This window comes from Laccaria bicolor, genomic scaffold (genome assembly GCF_000143565.1).
Source record: "Laccaria bicolor S238N-H82 LACBIscaffold_76 genomic scaffold, whole genome shotgun sequence".
NCBI lineage: Eukaryota > Fungi > Basidiomycota > Agaricomycetes > Agaricales > Hydnangiaceae > Laccaria > Laccaria bicolor.
In genome coordinates, this window is record NW_001889947.1 from 71,767 (window position 1) to 92,663 (window position 20,897).

Consider the following 20,897-nt stretch of genomic DNA (forward strand, 5'->3'; position numbering starts at 1 on the left):
ACTCAGTATTTTTGACTGATTCTTTGATAGGCTCATTCAGGTTGACCAGAGGTATGTTCTGGCTACCTTGCCAGTTAGCGCATATTTTTTTTTTCAGATGCCAAAAATGGCCTCCAGAATAAAAACCTCCTCAAGGCTCCAGCTTTCACTGAAATTAGTCCATACCAAGGGAAGTGTAACACAACTACATAATGTAAAAGAATACACAAATACATTTGAGGTACAATAAATTCTTAGAAAGAACCAGAAAAATGAACCAACCTTCATTATTTTTGCACTCAACTGTATGTATATAGACAATTCAAATTAAGCCAATATCTTTCAAGTAAGTTTCTATATGTTTTTAACAGTATTTAATCTTCATTTATTGAAAACAATCTTTGTAGATGTATTACATGTTTCTTACTAGAAAACAGAAAAAAAATAAGGAACTTTCAAAAGATATTTTTAGAGTATTTCAGTGCAGATTATCTTGTCATGTGTCCAGTGTGAGCCATTGGGTTTACTTTATGTTGAATACAACTCAAAGGAAGCTTGGAAACATGAAAAGCTTGTGGACTTTAAAATTACCACCCTTGACTCAACCTTGACTTTCTTTTGTTTAAATGACACAATATGTTTTTTTGAGAACAATAAGGCAAAAGGTGCATCATAATGGTGATAACTAGAGACATGTGCTGCATTTATGAAATTCTGGGAAGACAGGTCAAAACTGTTATAAAGCTAAAATCAAATAAATGAGAGAAAGACATTGGAAGACTTGGGAGATTGAAAACTCACGAAGACGATTGTCCATAGCAATCTTTACAAGTGCCTGTTTTTGATCTTTAGTTTTCAAATGAGAGGCCTCCTTGATGGCAGTTTTAATTTTTGCCAAGTCGGCAGACAAGTTGAACTTTTGAATGGCTAATTCAAAGGGAACCCAAGGCTGTGAAGGCTTCTGTTTCCACAGAAAGAAAGAGTGCTCTGCAATGATAGCAGTCACTGAGTAGTAAAATAGTAGTTATGATAGAGTGGTCATAAATGAGAATAGACACACCAATACATAGAAAGGCAATGTCCTTGAAGGATTTGGTATTGTGAATCTATGTAGAATCATGTTGTCATCGGAATATTGAATAAGATTTACACAGTGAAGGTTTACTAAGGACCAGTCTGTATGATCGAGGATGTTCTTCACCTAGAAATAGTAATTGGTTCAGTTGATACTAGGCTAAAAAAAAACATTGCAAAAAAATAAATACTCACATCCTATTTGAAGAAGTAGAGTTTCATAAATATTTTTTTACAGCTCTACAACTGAACTCACAATCTCATCACCCTTAGCAAAATGAAATGAAAAGAAGGCTGAGACATACCCTCTATTTACAACACAGGCCATGCTCTTGTCAGCAACACAGAGGAAGTACCAGCCAGATCCTGACTTACATTCTGTTCAAAACCAAGAGCATGCTCTTGTCAGCAAATGCAGAAAGGATGAGCCAGATCCTGACTTACTGGCTATTCAAAACCCAGAGCATGCTCTTGTCAACAACAAGCAGGAAGGGCCAGCCAGATCCTGACTTACAACATACTGTTCAAAACCAAGAGCATGCTCTTGTCAGCAACAAGCAGGAAGGACCAGCCAGATCCTGACTTACCTACTGTTCAAAACCCAGAGCATGCTCTCCATTAGCAACAAGCAGGAAGGGCCAGCCAGATGCTGACTTACATTCTGTTCAAAACCCAGAGCATGCTCTTGTGAGCAACAAGCAATAAGGGCCAGCCAGATGCTGACTTACATTCTGTTCAAAACCCAGAGCATGCTCTTGTCAGCAACAAGCAATAAGGGCCAGCCAGATGCTAACTTACTGGCTATTCAAAACCAAGAGCATGCTCTTGTCAACAACAAGCAGGAAAGGGCCAGCCAGATCCTGACTTACAACATACTGTTCAAAACCCAGAGCATGTCTCTTGTCAGCAACAATGCAGGAAGGACCAGCCAGATCGACTGACTTACATACTGTTCAAAACCCAGAGCATGCTCTTGTCAGCAACAAGCAATAAGGGCCAGCCAGATCCTGACTTACATCATACTGTTCAAAACCAAGAGCATGCTCTTGTCAGCAACAAGCAAGAAGGGCCAGCCAGATGCTGACTTACCTCCTGTTCAAAACCCAGAGCATGCTCTCCATTAGCAACAGGCAAGAAGGGCCAGCCAGATGCTGACTTACATCCTGTTCAAAACCCAGAGCATGCTCTCCATTAGCAACAGGCAGTAAGGGCCAGCCAGATCCTGACTTACATTCTGTTCAAAACCCAGAGCATGCTCTTGTCAGCAACAAGCAGATAAGGGCCAGCCAGATGCTGACTTACATTCTGTTCAAAACCCAGAGCATGCTCTTGTCAGCAACAAGCAATAAGGGCCAGCCAGATCCTGACTTACATCCTGTTCAAAACCCAGAGCATGCTCTTGTCAGCAACAAGCAATAAGGGCCAGCCAGATCCTGACTTACATCCTGTTCAAAACCAAGAGCATGCTCTCCATTAGCAACAGGCAGGAAGGGCCAGCCAGATCCTGACTTACATTCTGTTCAAAACCCAGAGCATGCTCTTGTCAGCAACAAGCAGAAAGGGCCAGCCAGATCCTGACTTACATTCTGTTCAAAACCCAGAGCATGCTCTTGTCAGCAACAAGCAATAAGGGCCAGCCAGATGCTGACTTACAGCCTGTTCAAAACCCAGGCATGCTCTTGTCAGCAAGAAGCATTAAGGGCTGGCCAGATGCTGACTTACATCCTGTTCAACCAAGAGCATGCTCTTGTCAGCAACAGACAGGAAGGGCCAGCTCAGATCCTGACTTACATTCTGTTCAAAACCCAGAGCATGCTCTTGTCAGCAACAAGCAGGAAGGGCCAGCCAGATCTTGACTTACATCCTGTTCAAAACCCAGAGCCTCTTGTCAGCAACAAGCAGGAAGGGCCAGCCAGATCCTGACTTACAGCCTGTTCAAATCCCAGAGCATGCTCTTGTCAGCAACAAGCAGGAAGGGCCAGCCAGATCCTGACTTACATCCTATTCAAAACCCAGAGCATGATCCCATTAGTATCTAGTTGAAACCCACTGGATGTTGGCTTACCACCTGTTTAAATATCTTCTTTTGTTCTAAAGCCATATAGTTAAATAAGGTTCACATACCATATGTGGAAAGTAATGCAATATTTCTGCAACCATCTCTCTCCACTCTCTCCTTCTTTTGAATAATTTCTGATCTGGGAACACAACTCTATTATTCCAGATAATCAGCAATTTAGCCGAATATAATCCAAAGTGAAACAACTACCTCATAATTGCATGTTCAATTGACAGAGCCACATTATTTTGCTGCACTGTAAGAAACAGCTGTAAGAGTGTATCATCTGAAAAGGTCGCTGCTGTCTTTCTCAGCAGTTCACTGCAGTTACTTGTGGAATTTTGCATGTCTGTTAAATGCAATTAATCCATTGTCTACAAGCAAATGAGTTTGTTATACCTCGAAAATACACATGATCCTTGGGAGGATACTTTTTCTTGTAGAGTTCCTGACCAAACTTCTTTTCAAATGTGGCAACTGACTCTTCTGGAGCTTTATTTGCAGCATCATCAACATCCATTCCAGTATCAACCAGGCGTTTAATGGTTTGGGCATCAAGCATATCTGCCTTTGTAAACAGGACAATAACAGGAACTGTGCACAAAAAGGAAAGGTGAAATTCAAGAGATTATCAATAGTTTACACACCTCTACCAGTCCCACACTCATTGAAGAAATTTAACTCTGCCCTTGTAACTGGCCTGGCTTCGTCATTGATTGGGATGCAGTACCTACACAGGATGTATTCAGATGCACTTTAATGTTACCACTCAGTCACTTACCAAATCACATGCAGATGATCCCTGAGGTTCTGTTTGTTTGAACATTTTTGCAGAAAGTTCTTAACTTTATCCAGCTCAGATGTTCTGCCTGCCTCAAAGCCACGTGAGTCATGAAAGACAAATGCCGTATTACTCTCGAAAATCATTTCATTCTCAATATCATGCTCCCCTCTCTGCTACATCTTCAGTAAAATGTAATAGGGAGTGTAGATACACATTACCTGTGCAGTTGGATTGAGCCTGGCCAAGTCAATCTATCCCCATGAATAATGATAGATGATGATGTCTAGAACATAGAATACCTCATGACCCTCCGGATGGAAAATTTTCGGCTGTTCCATTGTATTGCAAACTCGTTGGAGGATGGTTGTCTTCCCTGCATTGGCGCGGCCAATGATGAGGACGCGAAAGCGGTCGGTGAAGCTTCGAAGTTTGCGTGCTCGTGACCGTTGTCTTTCTATATCCTCTGCGGCTTGGGATTCAACATTGGAAAGAGACATTTGTCGCTGGGATGCCTGAGATGGTGGAAGTGAAGATAAGCACAGTGGGCAGTGTATTGTTTGGTTATGCTGATCAGTCACGAGGAGTGACGTCACTCACTCGCTTTTCGTTCTTCCGTTCGTACAACTTTATTCCCTTGACTCAATCTCCAATATACAGTCATTCACCAGTCAATGAGGCACCCAAATAAAGAATGGCGTTGAAAATTTTAAATACAAGGGATTTGGACATTATGAACTGAGAGAAGTGTGCGCATACATCGTACCCTATGTAATACCTAGTTATAAACTCAAATTCACGTTGTTGAATAGTATATTGCATGTTATCAGTGCTGCCAACGAAGATCAGTGTGAAACCAGTCAATGAGGCAGATGTCACGCTGTCCTAATTTGGGCATTTTGCTTAGTCACTTCAGTTTCCCATCGCTTCGTCAGACGTCTGTGGCAAGTGTGACAGAATGTGACCTTCCCCCTTTCAAGTGTGATTTGGTCCATTCAGTGGTTTTTGGTTCACTGGAGTATCAGCTCAGCTCAAAACTCTTGTAATTGAATATTTATTGAATGCCTTAAGATATTATAAAACAAAAATGGCTCTTTTCCGAAATCTAGGGCCAAGATCACTCAGATAATATTCAGTTTTATGGTGAAGGAGCACTTATCTGCAGATATCAAGAGATCAAAACATGCTACAGCTTAGAAACTTGGGATTACTATAAAGACTATATATGCGCACACAACGGAGAAAGAATTAAAGAAATAGCTAGAGAACTGACCCCGGAAAAGTGTTTTGACTCACTGAGCAGTGTGACTCAGTGACCGGTGAATGACTGTATACACAATCTGCCCACGACGATCGTGAAATCGCAAGTTCGTTGCCAGATCTGAACATCAACCAAACGGCGAGGGAGAGGGTGAGTACAAACTCCAGGCTAACTTTCCCTGAAGTTTTGTTTCTAGGTGAATGCCCCTTCGAGTCGCCATTCGAGATCCAGCAGTGGCATGAGTTCGAAGCACCTGTCTCTGGGACTCCGCAAGAATACCCCTGCGATGCAAACTCGAACAAACGTGAATCCGGACAGAGCTGGCGGCTGCTAATCCTGGGTTTCAAGGAGTCGGAGTGGTTTCGTTCGGTGAAACGTTGAAAGCAGTGTTCAATCGGGTCGTCCTTTGCCAGCGTTCCAGAATAGGAATCAGTAATTACGCGAGTTACAATAGAGATAGTTGCAAACGAGAATGACTACCATTCACAATGACCTTGCAATTTGTGTTCGAGCGGAAAAGGCCGTACGTGATTACACATGACCTTCCTGTCGAGTGGCAGGATTGTAGGGCCGATCTGTGCAGGAAGGGTTTAGGGAAATGCGACATAGGCATAGACAACGTATCCCTGCAATTCCGACTCTTCAATCCAATTCAAGTCCTAAATGCGAAGGTTTTGTGGTTCCAGTTTGCCGATGTCATGGCTGGTGTAGTCCTTCCAACCAATCTCAGACAAGGGTTTGTAGCTGGTGAGGTGGTTCACCAAAATCAACGTTCCAAATTATATTTCCTGTTGCCCTGATAGAAAAGCCAAGATGAGTATGCATAGTCCGTACATCACACTTGACGCACCCAACTGCACAGACCAGCTTCTTCCGTTCCGCACTAGGCAGCACCGCACGTCTACGTCGTTCTGGGCACTGAATTTGAAGCTGGCGGTGAGAAACCCTTCGTTGAAATTGGGTTGGTCAGTCCGTGAGTAGCGCTTCTCTGGCAGCCTGAATGGTGATAAATCAGATATGAAGACCTCCCGTCGATGAGGGCTTACCATCTCAGCTCGTTGAACTGTCCGGACCATTGGATGTCGTGACCGTCGTCGTAATCTTGAGTCTGTTGTTGGTAAGCGTACAGACAAGTGAGAACGGATATAACAGACCCACCTCGACTTGAAACGTCGATGTCCTGCTTGTAATCTATGACAGCGATGGGGTGCACGAGTTTGCCCCCTCATGTTGGACACGTCATTCTGGTGAAACACTTCAAAAGGGTGTAGGCCGTTACATACGACGAACCCGCAATTCAAGCCGATCATGGGCGGCGAGTTGTACATCCCTTCTGAGGTGAAGATTTGTCGCGACTGATTAGCGAGAGTGTGAGAGTTAAAGTGGGGGACGATTCTCTTTATAGCTAGAATGATCAGCTTCGTACGAGGTAAAGAGCTCGAGAAGAACTCACAAGTAGTGCGTACAGAGTGAAGATGCTAATTTGTATGAGCGCCTGGCTGGCAGTGCCTAACACGTAACAAGTTGCAGCCACGGCTTATGGGAAGGGACAGCCTGCTTCATTCGCATATACTATCGATTCCACACTGGGCAGCAACCTACTATTCCCAATGTGTCTTGGAATACAGGAAAGGTGCTCGGTTTTGAACCTGGGCTCCCACAAACATTGTCACTTTAGAGAAGATGTCACCGAAGAGTGCATTGCTGGCGGCCTCGATGACGCACAACTTCACTTTTCGATTCATGGTTAAATCAAGAAGTTTCCGTAAAACCGTAAGACCTTACAGGACACCACTTTCACACTTGCCATTTGAACCAAGGGCCAACTTTGGTGAGGGAAGGATATGTCCCGCCCAGTGGTCAAGAATTCAGATGGTGGTGAACGCCACGATGTCCTTAACGGCAAGAACACTCAGCTTCAGAAAAGGCGCGAAGCGCAAGAAACAACTCACCGTGAAGGGCGCAAGATCGAAATCTCCGCACACTTGAAGCCACTCTGCACCGACGTCGCTGTCTACAAAGTCGCATGCTCATCAAGGTCTTTTATCTCTTTAAACCCATACTCCTCCTTCCCAAAAACCTCTCGGGGCCAGAAATACCGTTGCTGATCGACATCTTCACGAAAGTCATGGAGGCCCATGGAGTTTGAGAGTAGGAGCTGGGGCCTTCCTCATCGAGGCTGAGAAGATGCGAAAGAGGCCTTCGCAGACGAGGCCCGGGACGTAGTGCCAATACAGGTCGTATTCAGAGATGGTGGAGAGGTAGAGGGAGCCGGTGGTGGCTGCTTTGTGGGCGTAGTCTGCCGTGCTGGTTTCCATTTTTTAGAATCCAAAGTTGAACTGCGAAGTGGGGGTCGAAGACGAACTCGACAAGGCCACGCCACAGTAGCAGGAGTGAATGGCGCCCTCGAAGATGAAGTCGATGTCGAAGAGTCCAAAGAAGCAACAACCTTACTATGCAAGATACGCTCCTGCAACGGTCTAGCGGACGAACATGCTCCGCGTAAACATCCGTGCTTCTCGTTTGCATCCGCCGTCCGAGATTGGGCTTGAGAAGCACAACAAAAAGGTGATTCCCAATTCCGAGTGATTATATGCGTATTGCGTGGAGTAGAGGTTGTATCCCAAGTCCAACTTTGTGAATCTCAACTTCCTTTCACGTCAATCAGGTCCACGGAAACCTCCTCACTGGAAGCCTGGAATCAAGCACAACACCCTCAGCCGCGCGCGGCGCACACCCAGCATCACTTCTAACAGTGGAGGAAGGATTTTGCGTGGCGATCACGCGGACATGATGAGGCAGAGTTTATGTTGTCCGAAGCGCACAAGGAAGTTTGGATGAGAGTCCGGATGAAGGGTTGATAGAGTTGAAGTGGGGGAGAAGCAGTTGAGGCGGAAGACACGGGATTCGAAGTGGAATGGGGGATTGAGGCGGAAGGAAAACTTTGGATGATTGGAAGGGCCGGGACGGGAGTCCCTCAGCCATGTGTCTTCTTGCATTCCCCATTTTCGGTCCCTGGTCGTCACTCTGCGTGATTTGGCCCAAGATGGGCTACGTCTTCGTGCGGCTTTGGCTGGAGAAATCGAGGTCGCGTCCTAGGCTCTCCCTCTACACCAGCATCCCTGCGTGCAGACAACTTCCTCGAACAGCTGCATGGTGTCGAAGCAGAGGCGGTCGAAGCAGAGGCGGTTGAAACCTCACTGATATCTTGACGAGGGTGCTTCAATTTAATGACTGGCACTAGGTCGGCCATGTAAACTCGGATGGCGGGATTGGGATCTGAAGGGGCGAGGGAGTGCGAAGGAGGGTCAAAGCCATGCGATTATGGTGGGTTTGCTTCAAGGAGTTCTGGTTTACACCAACGTACTGGTTGTGTACGAACACTTGTGTGTGTTTCCAGAGTGGTGGCCTCTGAATAGGCCTTATTTAAGTAGCAGGACTTGATCATCACGCGCTTTCTGAGGGTAGCAATTTGACATTGTAAGAAAGCAGCTCAAAATTCAAGAGACGTACATTTGTCTCAAAGTTTTGTGGTGCAGCTCAAGGCCATGTTGGACGGTGGATGATGAGGAAGAATGAGCCAGAGTGGCGTGTTTGCTGTATGCTTGTTGACTGAGTTGTCTAGAACGTCACCCAGCGTTCACCTATCATTCACTACCACCATAGGCTTCTTCGCTGCGAATGTGGAATTGCAGCAAAACGGTGTTGCGCGTGCTCGCCGATCAAGGCGTTGAGAGGAAAGGAGCGAGCAGTATCTTGGATCCGGCGCACTTGTGTTTGCCTATATGGTAGTCCCACTGAGAGGCAAATTCCGTTTTATTCATTCCATCCCAGTACGCTTTTCATTCTTTAAGGAATTCTCTCAACAAGTGCGATTAATGTCAAATTTCAACAGCTCAGGTTCAATCCCAATGAATGGGCGGTAGTCGACGAGCGTGCTCAGCTCAAAACTGCCAGTACTCTCCTCCCGGTGTAGACAACCTTAGTTTCCGGAAGTTTGGGGGTACGAGACACCCACCAGCAGGGATGACGGCTGTTGAAATCCTGGACGCTCCTAACGAGAAGAAGTACTGGCGCTCAATTGCTCAGGTTAGAGCGTATATGGAGTACGTGGTTCAGGCGAAGCAAGACGAGGGGATGACTTGGCATCTTTATCCTGATGAAGAATTTCACCCTGGCTTGGACGGGAATAGGCAAAGTAGCGAACACAGGGTGCGTGTATTGATTAATAAGTACGTCCCCATTTTTTAATACTTTTTAGCAGAATTCGCCGGAATGATTCAATGAAGTTGCCCTGTCAAAACACACAATACATTTTGTACCTCTGCGAGAATGGGTTAGAAGCATGTCGACCAAAGCGCCGAACAGCTGCATCGCAGCAAAACGATTGGTTGTGGGCCCCCAAGCTTGAGCCCAGCAGGTTTACCGTCAATGTTCGTGGAGAAGTCTTTTCTTCAATTGAACTTCAAGGTGGCCGAACTTTCACCTCAGTCTAAGCTGTTGGCTTTGCCAGAGGTGTTATACATGCAGGAGTTTCGACTTCCATGAGTTTCTGATGGAGGACGGTAACAGGCACTTCAAGTTCACCTTTGGCCTTGGGGAACAAAAGCTTGACGAGGAACCCTCGACGATGAGACCTCAAATCTAGCGTCATTGACTTTGGATTAGTCTCATCATCAGGTTCAGAAATGCGATTTCTTGTTGATTCCCCTTATCCGCGATTAAGGGCTGCATATCTTACGGTGGAGGACAATATGTGGGGGACCTGTGTGACAACACGAACGGTCACGTCGCGTTTCAAGCCAATTGTCGTCGGGTCGATAACGGGTGGCTCGTATCGCAACGAGTCCTGGTCACCCCGGAGGGCGCCTCACAAGCATTCTCCAGCGTGTCAGACTTTGTCGACCATCAACAATTTTTGTGCCAATATATTCGTGTCAATGTGTTGCCCCCACTTCTTCCCAAGGAATATTTTTTGGCTCGAAAGCGACCGCGATCATTGATTGGGCGACTGCTGGATTCCATTCGGAATTTTGGGAATATGCTCGGATGCATGACCCTATATACTCCTGCTTGCTCACCTGTATCGGCGGCCCGCAAACAAGGGGATATCAGACGCCTGTTTGAGCTCATTAACATCAGCCTGTAATCAACCAACTTCACGGTCAGCTCTTTTTGCTCCCCAAGCGCATGATTTCTCTCACGTTTTGACTTCAGTCCTTTCAAGGTGTTACTCAAGTTGTTAGAAAGGCACAATGTATTCCTCAGACTCACAATACCCCTCAGTGGTGTGGAAGTGGGACTATTCCCTGTCAGAAACAGATAGTCCGGGAGTCACCAATTGGTCGTGACCAGTGTCACTCCATCGTTCAAGCGCTCTATACTGCCTCACGACTAGAAGGTATTGCTATAACCACAAGCAAATCATCGTCGAACTCGAGACTGAGAAGGAAATTGCTCAGAAAGCCTTGAAAACTATGATGAAGCAGCGAAACGAAGCAGACGCCCTGTTGGCGGCCTTGAGCAGCACTGTCGACAGAGGCGAAGCTCTCCTTGATGACATTGGCGAACAAATGTTTAACGTAGAATGCGATTTGCAATCGCTGCAAGGTGGATTGGAGGGGCAGATCTCAAACACGAGGTTCAGGAATCGCAGCGAAACTTGCGACGAAATCAAACCTGAAATCGAGGAAGGCCAACTAGAGCTGCGACGGCTCTTGGAGCAACGTAAAGACATCTCAGAGCAGTTGGATCTCCATCGTGACCAACTGTCGCCCATACGCAAGGTTCCCCCAGAGATCATTCGTATCCTATTCCTCCTCTGGGCCTCTGACAGGCATTTTCTCCGATCCCCAACTTACGTTTCTCCAAATGTTCTGACTGGCGTTTCTGGAAGAATATTGCACTCGGTATGCCCGAATTATGGTCCTTGATACTGGTCGAGATACGGGACGGGGTGTTTTACCCTGACAAACGGACCGTTGAAAAGTGGATTGAGCGCTCTGGCTCCTCCGCGCTTTCTTTCTCTATTGAAGAAAGAGATTCATTTTTTCGCAGCAGCCATGCACGAGCTGATCAGAACCCGCCCATCATACTATACGGCAATACGAACTCTGAGTACCTTGAATCACCAGTCGCGTCCATGCTCGATCTCTTCATTCCCCATCACTTTCGATGGCGGAAAGTCCGTCTGAGGTATAACCGTGCATTGCGTGGGAAAGTTAGGTTGGCTTCCCTCCCCATGGACACCACTTATCCTTTACTTGAAGAGGTATACTTGGACGAAAGTTGCTACTCGTGGGCACAAGAAGATGTGGACCGCATTAAATCCATGATGGTCTTCGCACCACGGCTGCATTCCATTAGCTGGCTGAGCTGGGAATCATACAGGACGCTTGCCTTTCCCTGGGAGCAGCTCACACACTTCTCGCTGGGCCTCGACATCTCTATGTCTGAGGGTCTTGGTTTTCTCGCGATCTGTCCTCATCTCAAATCTCTGGAACTGAGACACCTTCTTCCCATGTATCCGGTCGGTAACGACGATGGCCTATTTGTCCACAACACTTTAGAACGTCTTTATCTAAGTACCGCAGGCAACCTGGCAGCTCTCTTCGACCAAGTCACTCTACCAGCTCTGAAGGATCTCTCGCTCTCCGAGGCGGACGGGGTCTTACCCACTGCCCTTGGAATGTTCTGCCGCTGGCCACAATCTCAGTTCCTCGCATTTCTCCTACGTTCAGGTTGCACCATCAAGCAGTTCATCATTCAGGAGTGCGATATCTCCGCGGAAGAGATAGCGGAGTGCCTCGCATATCCGCAGATATCGAAGTCGTTGGGTTCGTTGTCTATCAGGGAAGATCACGAAAAGCATCTGTGCGTGACGGATGAGGTGCTCAGGCAGTTGACGTATACACCACCAGTCATCTATTTAGAAAAGGTTCTGGGCAGTGGGGACGACCAACTGGTCGAGAACACCCCGGAGGTTATCTGTCCGAATCTCACGACCATCAAGCTGTGGGGATGCATTTCAGCCCAGGATGGAAAGGTCGCGGATATGGTTGAGTCGAGGTGGTTATCCAGGACCGAGTTGCCCCATCATGCAACTCAGGACGGCGGCCATAGGGTTTTTCGCTGACGCATGTCATACGGAGGATTGGACTCGGTTGGAGGCGCTGAACGTAGACAGGTTTGGGATCACACTTACTCAACTGTGATGGGAGTGGGGTCAAACTTCGTTTTCTGTGTATGTCAATATGCAGGCGCGCTCCCATGGGGGTTATTCATTCCCATCGCAGTGTCATTTATATCGTCAACAATCCAGCATGAACCTTGTGCTAAAACCAATACAATCTCAGCCCATCAACGCAACGCCTTGAGCAGCTCTTCTACAAAGCTAGCATCTACCAAATCAACACAATGAAGAGCCACCATTAGGAAGAGGAGCTGCTCGACTTGTCAAGGTTCTTGATAGTTGGGATTCGGTTTTTGGCTTGGGCGGTCCAGCTGACGAACGATGTCAAAACCCCGACAAATAAATGTGGGGAAGAAGGGAGACCAGCTAGCATACGGTCGTGACAAAGGTGTCGTCCTAGGAAATAAGGAATACAAGAGTTCCTGTTCGTGGATCTTGTCGAGCGGCTGGGAGATCTACGCGCTCAGACGCGAGCTCATTGACATCAACCTGTAATTAATCAACTTCATGGTCAGCTCTTTTTGCTCCCCAAGTGAGTCGAGATGAAAGGCTCACCTGATCGTTGTCAGGCTACTAGAACGGCATAATGTGTTCCTCAGACTCACCACACCCCTCAGCCGTGCGGAAAGGGCATGGGAGTATTCCCTCTTCTGATCGGAGGGTCCCTTCGAAACATGGGTGTTTCTAGAATGGCAGCGATGCCGGTGAGGGTGGGGGTATGTATCGAGTATTTCGGCATAGCGTAATAATCCGCCACGTCGAGCATGGATTTGGGAGTGAGTCGCTATCGTTTCTGCGGTTACCGTGCACCACATCACATCTACGATCCAGTGTTGACTCATGGCGCACGAAGACAACACGGGTCCTCTCCACCCCTTTGTCTTCCATTCTTTCGAGGGTTCAAGGTTCTTCCAAGAAGGCTGTTGAACCGAACCCGGAAAGAAACGTTGAGTCTTCGCATTCACGGCCCCTTAGTGCTCGGAGGGGAGGGGATTGCGTCGAACGGGCTTGGGCTGCGTATACGTATGGTGGCGTCACGAGCTTCGCGAGCCTGGCGATGGACATAGACCTGGCCCTCTCCAACGTCCACCCGCGCCAATCATCACCGCTTAAAAGCCATCGCGGCTGCACATACACAGTATCTGAAGTCTATCCAACCATCGACGTTGGCCAGACTTGTCGAAGTGGGAAGGAAGGTGAGACGCTCAGCGTCACTGCAGAGGAGGGTGATGCACACGAGTGCATTGTGGATGGATATAGCTCGTAGTTGGGTTGATTGGAGGGGACGACATAGGCTGGATGTGGTGGAACCGCAGAATAGCCAAAAGAATCAAAATCGTCGCTGATCCTCGGCTTAAATTGGGCTTAAATTTCGGTTGGAGTGGATCTTGTGCTCTTGGATGTACTTACTACATCGGCTGAATCTGACGGAAGCGAGAGGAGATAAGGCGGCGAAAAGAAAGAGATTGGCGTCCTTAAATTTTATAGACCTTGGATTGGGAAGGTTGGATGAGGGTGCATACCCTGATCTAGGCGACGTTGGCATTTCCTGCCAAACCTCGGAAAGAAGTGTGATATCGGAGGCTACTGTAATCGCGTCAATAGTATTTCACGGTAATGGTAACCCTCCTATTCACCTTCTCGCTTTGTTCTCGCTCGCAGTGAATCGCTCCCAATCCATCAATCGTTGATGAATCACCCGTGTCTGTGAAGCCGCGGAAAAGCCAGACCTCGAACAGGAATCACGGAAAGAGGCATCAATGTCAACGTTCTTGCGATTACCGTCCGCCGTAAGCCGTGCAGGATAGTTTGGCGATAAGTACGGCGTCGTTGTTGTATGGTGTGGTGGGAACACAGCTGGGCCATATCACGAAACTGCAGTTCTACGAAAGTACGTGGGTAGTGGGGTATCGGATTCCCTAAGCTCGGGACGACTGAGACTGTTGCGGAAATGCTGAGTGGAGAATGCCTTTAGTCCTAATCCAAAGATCTCAGTAAGGTGAATAGCAAGATATAGCAGTTAAAGCCGAACGTACGTTCAATCCAGAAAGCAGTCTCCTACCGAGAGCAGTAGATAAAGAGACCATGGGTACCGGTAAAGCTTTAAAGGCCGGCGTGTAGCCATGTTTCAAGTTGCTGGAGAAATGATGGTGAAGAAGGAATGATGGTGATTCTACGGTGAACTTGAAATATCGCAGCCTCGCAGGGGTGACTACAGAGTGAAGAGTTAGCTAAGATGGCGTTCAGCCTGTTTACAGGGAAGAAGAAGCTTGTGGTTCTCTCCGCCAAGGAGATATGGGCGCATCTTGTCTGCATGACAATGATAATAACATCCTCAATGATGTTTGGCGCCTATCAATCCGCATTACATTGGTATCATGGTTACATAATGTTGGAAAAAGTATAACACGCACTTTATATATAGGAATTGGCCAGTTAGGCCCATTTCCTGCAAGGAAAGAACCCCCCTAACAGGCCCGGCCGTCTTCTTAGATAGGTTCTACTAGGCGACCACTCCCAAGCATCAGGAAGACAACATCTGGCTAGAGGGGCTAGGATTATCAATGTGGTCGTAGCACTGGATGAGCAAGGCCACTCTGATTGGCACTGACCACCAGCGCCTGAGTGTAGACAACTTGTGGAGAATACAAGAGTTCCTCCTGTTCATGGGATCTGGTCGAGTGCGGATCATGGTGCTAGCTGCTGCAGCATCGTCTATAAAGGACATCCTTGGGGTAGAAGGTTTGGGCGCGGATGCGCTATGGTTAAGAGTCCAATTTGCGAGGGTGGTATGTGGTTTTGAGTAGGGGGTCCCTCAGGCCGGGTGACATGTGACAAGGACAGTCGCGAACGAAACACTCCTGTTCAACGTTTGTGCCTCGACCCTCAGGCCCAGTGAAAATCGACCCTAAAAAATGGCCAAATGGATCGGTGGAGCCCGATCTGAACAGGGGAGATGGCCGGAAATTGGCAAATATATCGATTTGATCCGGAGAAACCCGATCTGCACAGGGTCAATTTTCACTGGGCCTCAGGTCCAGAGTCCGTCGCGCATGCGTCCTCGCCATCGTGGCATATGTAGTGATTGTCACGGGTTTAGCAACCCATGCGGGTTACGGGTAAGGGTACACTTGGGTAAGGGTACGGGTTTGATATTCCCAACCCTCACCAAACCCGTACCCGTGGCAGGGGTTAGCGGGTACCTGTAGCAATACCCGTCATGTTATTTGGTCAGTGTTTGTGCAGCAATAAGATCGAAAAAATACTAATTTATTGCTGCCAAGTTATGCATAAGGGATACCTGAACAATTTGTAAGGTATTTTATCCCCTGCAAGTCACACTGGGAGAAGGGAAGTTTTTTGTATTTGGTTTTGTATTTTTATGAGGGTGTATCATTTTAAATTAATGAAATATTCTACACACATGTAAGTAAGAACAAGTATATACAAGGGGGTTAACTATACAAGGGGGGTGTAGCTACGGCGTAAATATGGCATGGGCAGAGGGGAGTGCAGAAGGAAAGAAAAGAGACGCGAAAGAAGCTGATCAGAGGCGCTATATATACAAGGCACTTTAGGGCGGGTTCAGAATCAGAGCAAACCCGCCCTAAAGTGCCTTGTACACACAGCGCTTCTGCTTCTTTCGTGTCTCTTTTTGTCTTCCTCATCCGTTATTCCATCTTAGCCCCCCATATGTATCAGGACACGGGACAACGACGTTACGAGGACACGGTGAGTACCCTCTGTCCCACGTTCATCCTAACCCACCTCACTGAGACAGGAAAACAATGGAATGACAACATGGGACGACAACGATGCGACGGGAAGGACACGGGATGACGACGTGACGAGGAGTTGAGGACACGGGACACAGACACGACGAATGAGGACATGGGGACCATGGGACAACGACGACTGCTCCAACCATGCACACCCCAACAACGATGCAGATGCAGGCGCTACGTCGTGTCAGCGAGGCAGCAACCATACCATGCAACAACAGCGACACCACGACGACACCACAGCGACACCATGACGACACCACAGCGACACAACGACGACGCCACAGCAACACGACGACGACACCACAGCAACACGACGACGACATTACAGTGACGCAACGACGACAGACACCACAGTGATGCGACGACGACAGACACCACAGCGATGCGACGACAACACAAGCGACGCGATGACTACACCACGATGCGACCATGGCGACACACGACGGTGCCGCAACCATGCGATGACAACACAATGGCCACACAACCACAATGCGATGATGAGGCCCTTTCTCCTCATCTCAAGATGTCTGTTGGCTCATGTGTTTCACTTTACCTGTAATGTATTTTGTAGTCAGTTACTTGTAGCTGTTCCAGCGAGTGCTGTGCCGTGCACAGGTCTAAAGCTTCTACATAATCAGTTGAATAGAATACAGTTATAATTGTCTTCGTGTTAATACACTAAAATTTGATATTGTTTGACTTGTGACTGAGAGTAAGATCAATACTGAATGAAAATACAGTAGCTACCCGTCATAAGACCCGCCTAACCCACCAAACCCACGAAAACCCGTACCCTTACCCGCAGAAACCCCTACCCATGGTTGAGGGTATGGGTTTTCATGGGTATGGGTACGGGTATGGCCAAAAGTACCCGGGGGTTACCCGTGACAATGCCTAGGCATATGAGCTTAGATCCTGCCTATCCAGAAATTACTAGAATTATTCAGCTTAACGCGAAATACAAGCCTATAAGTTAACCAATCCAATAGAATATGTAAGTGGGGTAGTTCATCACAGCACAGTAACATAAAACTTCCTCAACTCAGTCATAGTACTCCACCACCCCACCAGCACCCAAACTTCCCCTCCGAACCTTCTCCCCCTTAGAACGGAGTATATCCTCAATCGTAGGATTCTTCCCCTCCTCAGTGCCGAATTTGAACCAGCCCAGGTGGTCCGCTATCAGATGTCTACGTTCTTGCAAGTCAGACCCTAATCTCAAAAGAAAAGAAGGAACCCACCGATTCTTACACCCCGGACATTCAACCAACACAATACCACACTCATAGCTGCGTTTTGTGAATTGGTGGGTTGAGCGTTTGCCGCATCCCTCAACTGTACATGTGAATGTCATGGAGAGTCGGGGTTTGAGTTTTTCGGGGAGGGGTTGGGAAGAGGTGGTTGTTAATGGAGAAGAAGAGGAGGAGGGTGAGGAAGAAGAAGAAGTGGCAGAGGCATCCTCTGATATTGGCTCTGTATGTGGCAGAGATGTGGTGTACGGTCTGCGAGCGAGAGGTATGGGAAGTCTTCTGGCCATTGAAAAAGCTGTGGGTTGCAGCTGAAAAGAGATGGATGGGTGGTGTGGAACTATGAGGCTGCGTAGTGGTGGTAGGATGCCCAAGTTTTTGAAGAGCCTTGACGGGAGCATGTTGTTGAGAAGCAAGAGACGCAAAAACATGTACAATTGTTGCGCACTTTGATCACTTTCCCCAGGGCTTGTCAAACTGGCAAATGTCCTGGCATTCGTAAATAGCACGTAAAAGTACACGTAGTAAAGACATGATAAGATAATCAGATCGTCGCAAGTCAATGGTCTATGTCGTGTGCTACAAGGAAAGGATAATAGGTCAAACGAAAAGTGAGGAAGTTGTGCTTGAGAGGGGCATGTTGTCCGTATAAGAAAAGATGTCGTCCATAGCTACGTAGAAGCTAAGTCGTCCACAGCTCAATGGTGAGGGATATGTGCTCCAACGGAGCTCAACCAGCCTGATAAACAGCAGGCCCAGCAACAATATGCGGATTTATGAACGAAATGTTGAACGGAGTCACGAAGATATCTTCATCCGTTATCGCAATGAACCTTTGATACATTTATCAGTCACTAGATTCGATCCACAAAAGGGGGGGTACGTGCATAGTAGCATTAACAATAGGCGAAGACCCATTCCCAAAAATGGTGCCATTCGGCTGGAACGTCGTCCCCGTCTGATTGATGATGTTTTCGAGGACGGTGTAGGTGGTATTGAGTTGCGATATCCAAGCTACGAACTATATCACATTCCATTCGTCAGTCCCACCGCATAATTCAAAGATGGATGGATGGAAGAAGACGCAAAACCAAAATCAGAACCAAACCTCACCTGAGGTGGACCAGCAGTCGTATTCGTAACAAAGCTACTATTGGGGCCTATCGCTTGACCGGGTAAATCCCAAGTAAGATTGACCTGTCGTCCGTGGAAGGAGAGGGGAATGGAGCGGTTATGCGTGATGGTGGGGTTGGTGTTGTTGTCTGGGATGGAGGTGTTGTCTGGGATGGAGGTGTTGACAAAGAGTGTTGGGTCGGGGTTGTTCTGTGTTGAAGATGGGTGAGTTGGGAGGAGGAGGAGGAGAGAGGGAGGCAGGGGGAAGGGGGAAGGGAAGAAAGATGAAGGACAAAAGAAAAAAAGAAAACGCACAACAACATTCAATGCCGGAAAATTCTGGAACTCAATCACCGGATTCCCAGCTGGACAACTTATAATCAATGGCACCAACAGCGTCCACATCATGCTCTGCGTAATCGCCGTTTGAAAATCGACAGGGATGGGGAAGAGGCCTTTGTATTGGCGAAATATCATTTGTTCGCGGGAGGAGGCTGTTAGTGTTTGAGCAAGGAGTTGGGCAGCTGTGCGTGAGTCGAGGTGTTCGATGAAGCCTAGGATGCCGGATTCGCCTATTGCTGCTATCTGGAGGGGGAGGAGGCGGTGGGGAAGAGGGGGAGAGAGGAAAAGGGAGGAAGGGACAAACCTGTTGGCTGAAGTTGATGAATTCGCGGACGTCTTCGAATGGGAACTGATAAGTGCACTGATTGGCTGCTTGTTCTGCATTGTAACATTAGGCCTCATTGCTACTGAGAGTTATGGGACGAGGTCACCCTACCTCCAATCATGTTGGAGAGCAGAGTAGAATGCGACACTTTTTGGTTGGCTAGAAACTGGATGAGGAATCTATCCGCTTCGAAGATCTGTACGTCCTCGAATTCTTGAACTGTGAACGTTGCGAGGCCAAAGTGGAAGAGGTCGAGTTCAAGGGGCTGTTGGTTTAATGCCAGGTTCTGTGTCGTCGAATGTCAATAAGGATGGAAGAGACATGAGATGAGCAAGCCAGACATACGAGGGACTGGAAATCAAAATCGCTCAGGGGATGATAGAACGGAGGTGTAGAGTTGGTTCCGAGACCACCGGAAGGTTGGAAGTTGAGTGCTGTGGTGGTGGTGGTCAGGATTGTCGTCGTGGGCCAGGCAACAGCCAACCCAGCCAGGGCAGCAGCGAGGATAGGGATCCACATTGTTCAAAGTGGGCTTTGAGCTTGCTGCTCATTTTGCATAATCAAATTTAAAGGGGACCGTGGAGCGAGAGTCAATACAGAGTTGGGGGATGAATTGACTGGTAAGACAACGTATACCGGCGGGGAGACTAGTATTATACCTGCACATAAAATCGTTATGATAGAATTGGCTTGGAGGACGTCAGATGAGGATGTAAGACGCCGGGTTCCTTGGATTGTTGGAATTTGGGATGGTGATGGTGATTGGTGTCCAAAAACACCACTGTTCTTTGGTGCCTTCGAAGCTGTGACGACATGTTGCACATGATGTGGTTGCTGAAAGAGTTCATTGCCGCCCCCTCGTAGCTGCTCTGCATGAGCCTAGATTGAGAGCAGCGGCTCTCCCTGCCCCTTCCAGCTCCTGGAGGTTGGACACCATCGACGCCAAGGCATTTTCTCCTGTGGCTTCTACAGGTCGGGAGGTCATCGTCATTTTCAGGCTAATCCAAAGCCAGCCTCTTGATGGCAAATGGTGGCCTATTTGCACAATGGGCCGTTGCAGCAGCAAATTCCCATGCGCCTCCGCCGCTGGCAAAACTCGAAGAACAGGCATACTAGAAAAGCAAGGTAAGTATGCATAGTTCGTACATCACACTCAACCCACCTAATCGCACAGACCAGCTTTTTCCATTCTGCGCTAAGCAGCACCGCACGTCTACGTACTTCTGAGCACTGGATTTGAAGCTGGCGATGGGAAACCGTCGGGCAAAATTGGGTCGGTCAGTCAGTCTTGAACAGCGAGGAGCGCTTTTCTGGTAGCCTGATTGATAAGTCAGATATGAGGAGCTCCTGTCGATGAGACCTCTGCAAGTTGAACTGTCCGAACCATTGGGTGTCGTGACCATCGTCGTAATCTTCAGTCTGTTGTTCTAGTAAGCATACAGACAAGTGAGAGCGATATAATACACTCACCTCGACTTGAAACGTCGATGTCCTGCTTGTGAAAGTAGGATCTGTGACGGCGATGAGATGCACGAGTTCTCCCCCTCTTGTTGGACACGTCATTTCGGTGAATTGCTACAAAAGGGCGTAGGCCCTTCCATATGACGAACCCGCAATCTGATGCACATCCCTTTTGGGGTGAAGATTCATCGCGACTGAGAGACTGAGAGTTGAGGTGCAGGGACAGTTCTCTTTATTTCTACTAGAATGATTAGCTTCGTATGAGGTGAAAAGCTCGA

At 47.7% G+C, this 20,897-nt stretch overlaps 2 protein-coding genes across 2 annotated transcripts; one reads left to right on the forward strand and one right to left on the reverse strand.

Annotated features, from left to right (window-relative positions):
- Positions 1-10,409: 10,409 nt before the first annotated feature.
- On the forward strand, positions 10,410-12,289 carry LACBIDRAFT_335096 (uncharacterized protein; the record flags this gene model as incomplete). Its single annotated transcript, XM_001889953.1, has 3 exons — positions 10,410-10,465; positions 10,553-11,063; positions 11,144-12,289. 3 exons carry the CDS (start codon positions 10,410-10,412, stop codon positions 12,287-12,289), a joined length of 1,713 nt encoding a protein of 570 aa, XP_001889988.1.
- A 5,819-nt stretch (positions 12,290-18,108) lies between these two features.
- LACBIDRAFT_241557 (uncharacterized protein) lies at positions 18,109-19,677 on the reverse strand (the record flags this gene model as incomplete). The annotated part of the gene is made up of 7 exons (XM_001889967.1): positions 18,109-18,211; positions 18,248-18,399; positions 18,492-18,701; positions 18,807-19,076; positions 19,138-19,211; positions 19,270-19,444; positions 19,504-19,677. 7 exons carry the CDS (start codon positions 19,675-19,677, stop codon positions 18,109-18,111), a joined length of 1,158 nt encoding a protein of 385 aa, XP_001890002.1.
- Positions 19,678-20,897: the final 1,220 nt, after the last annotated feature.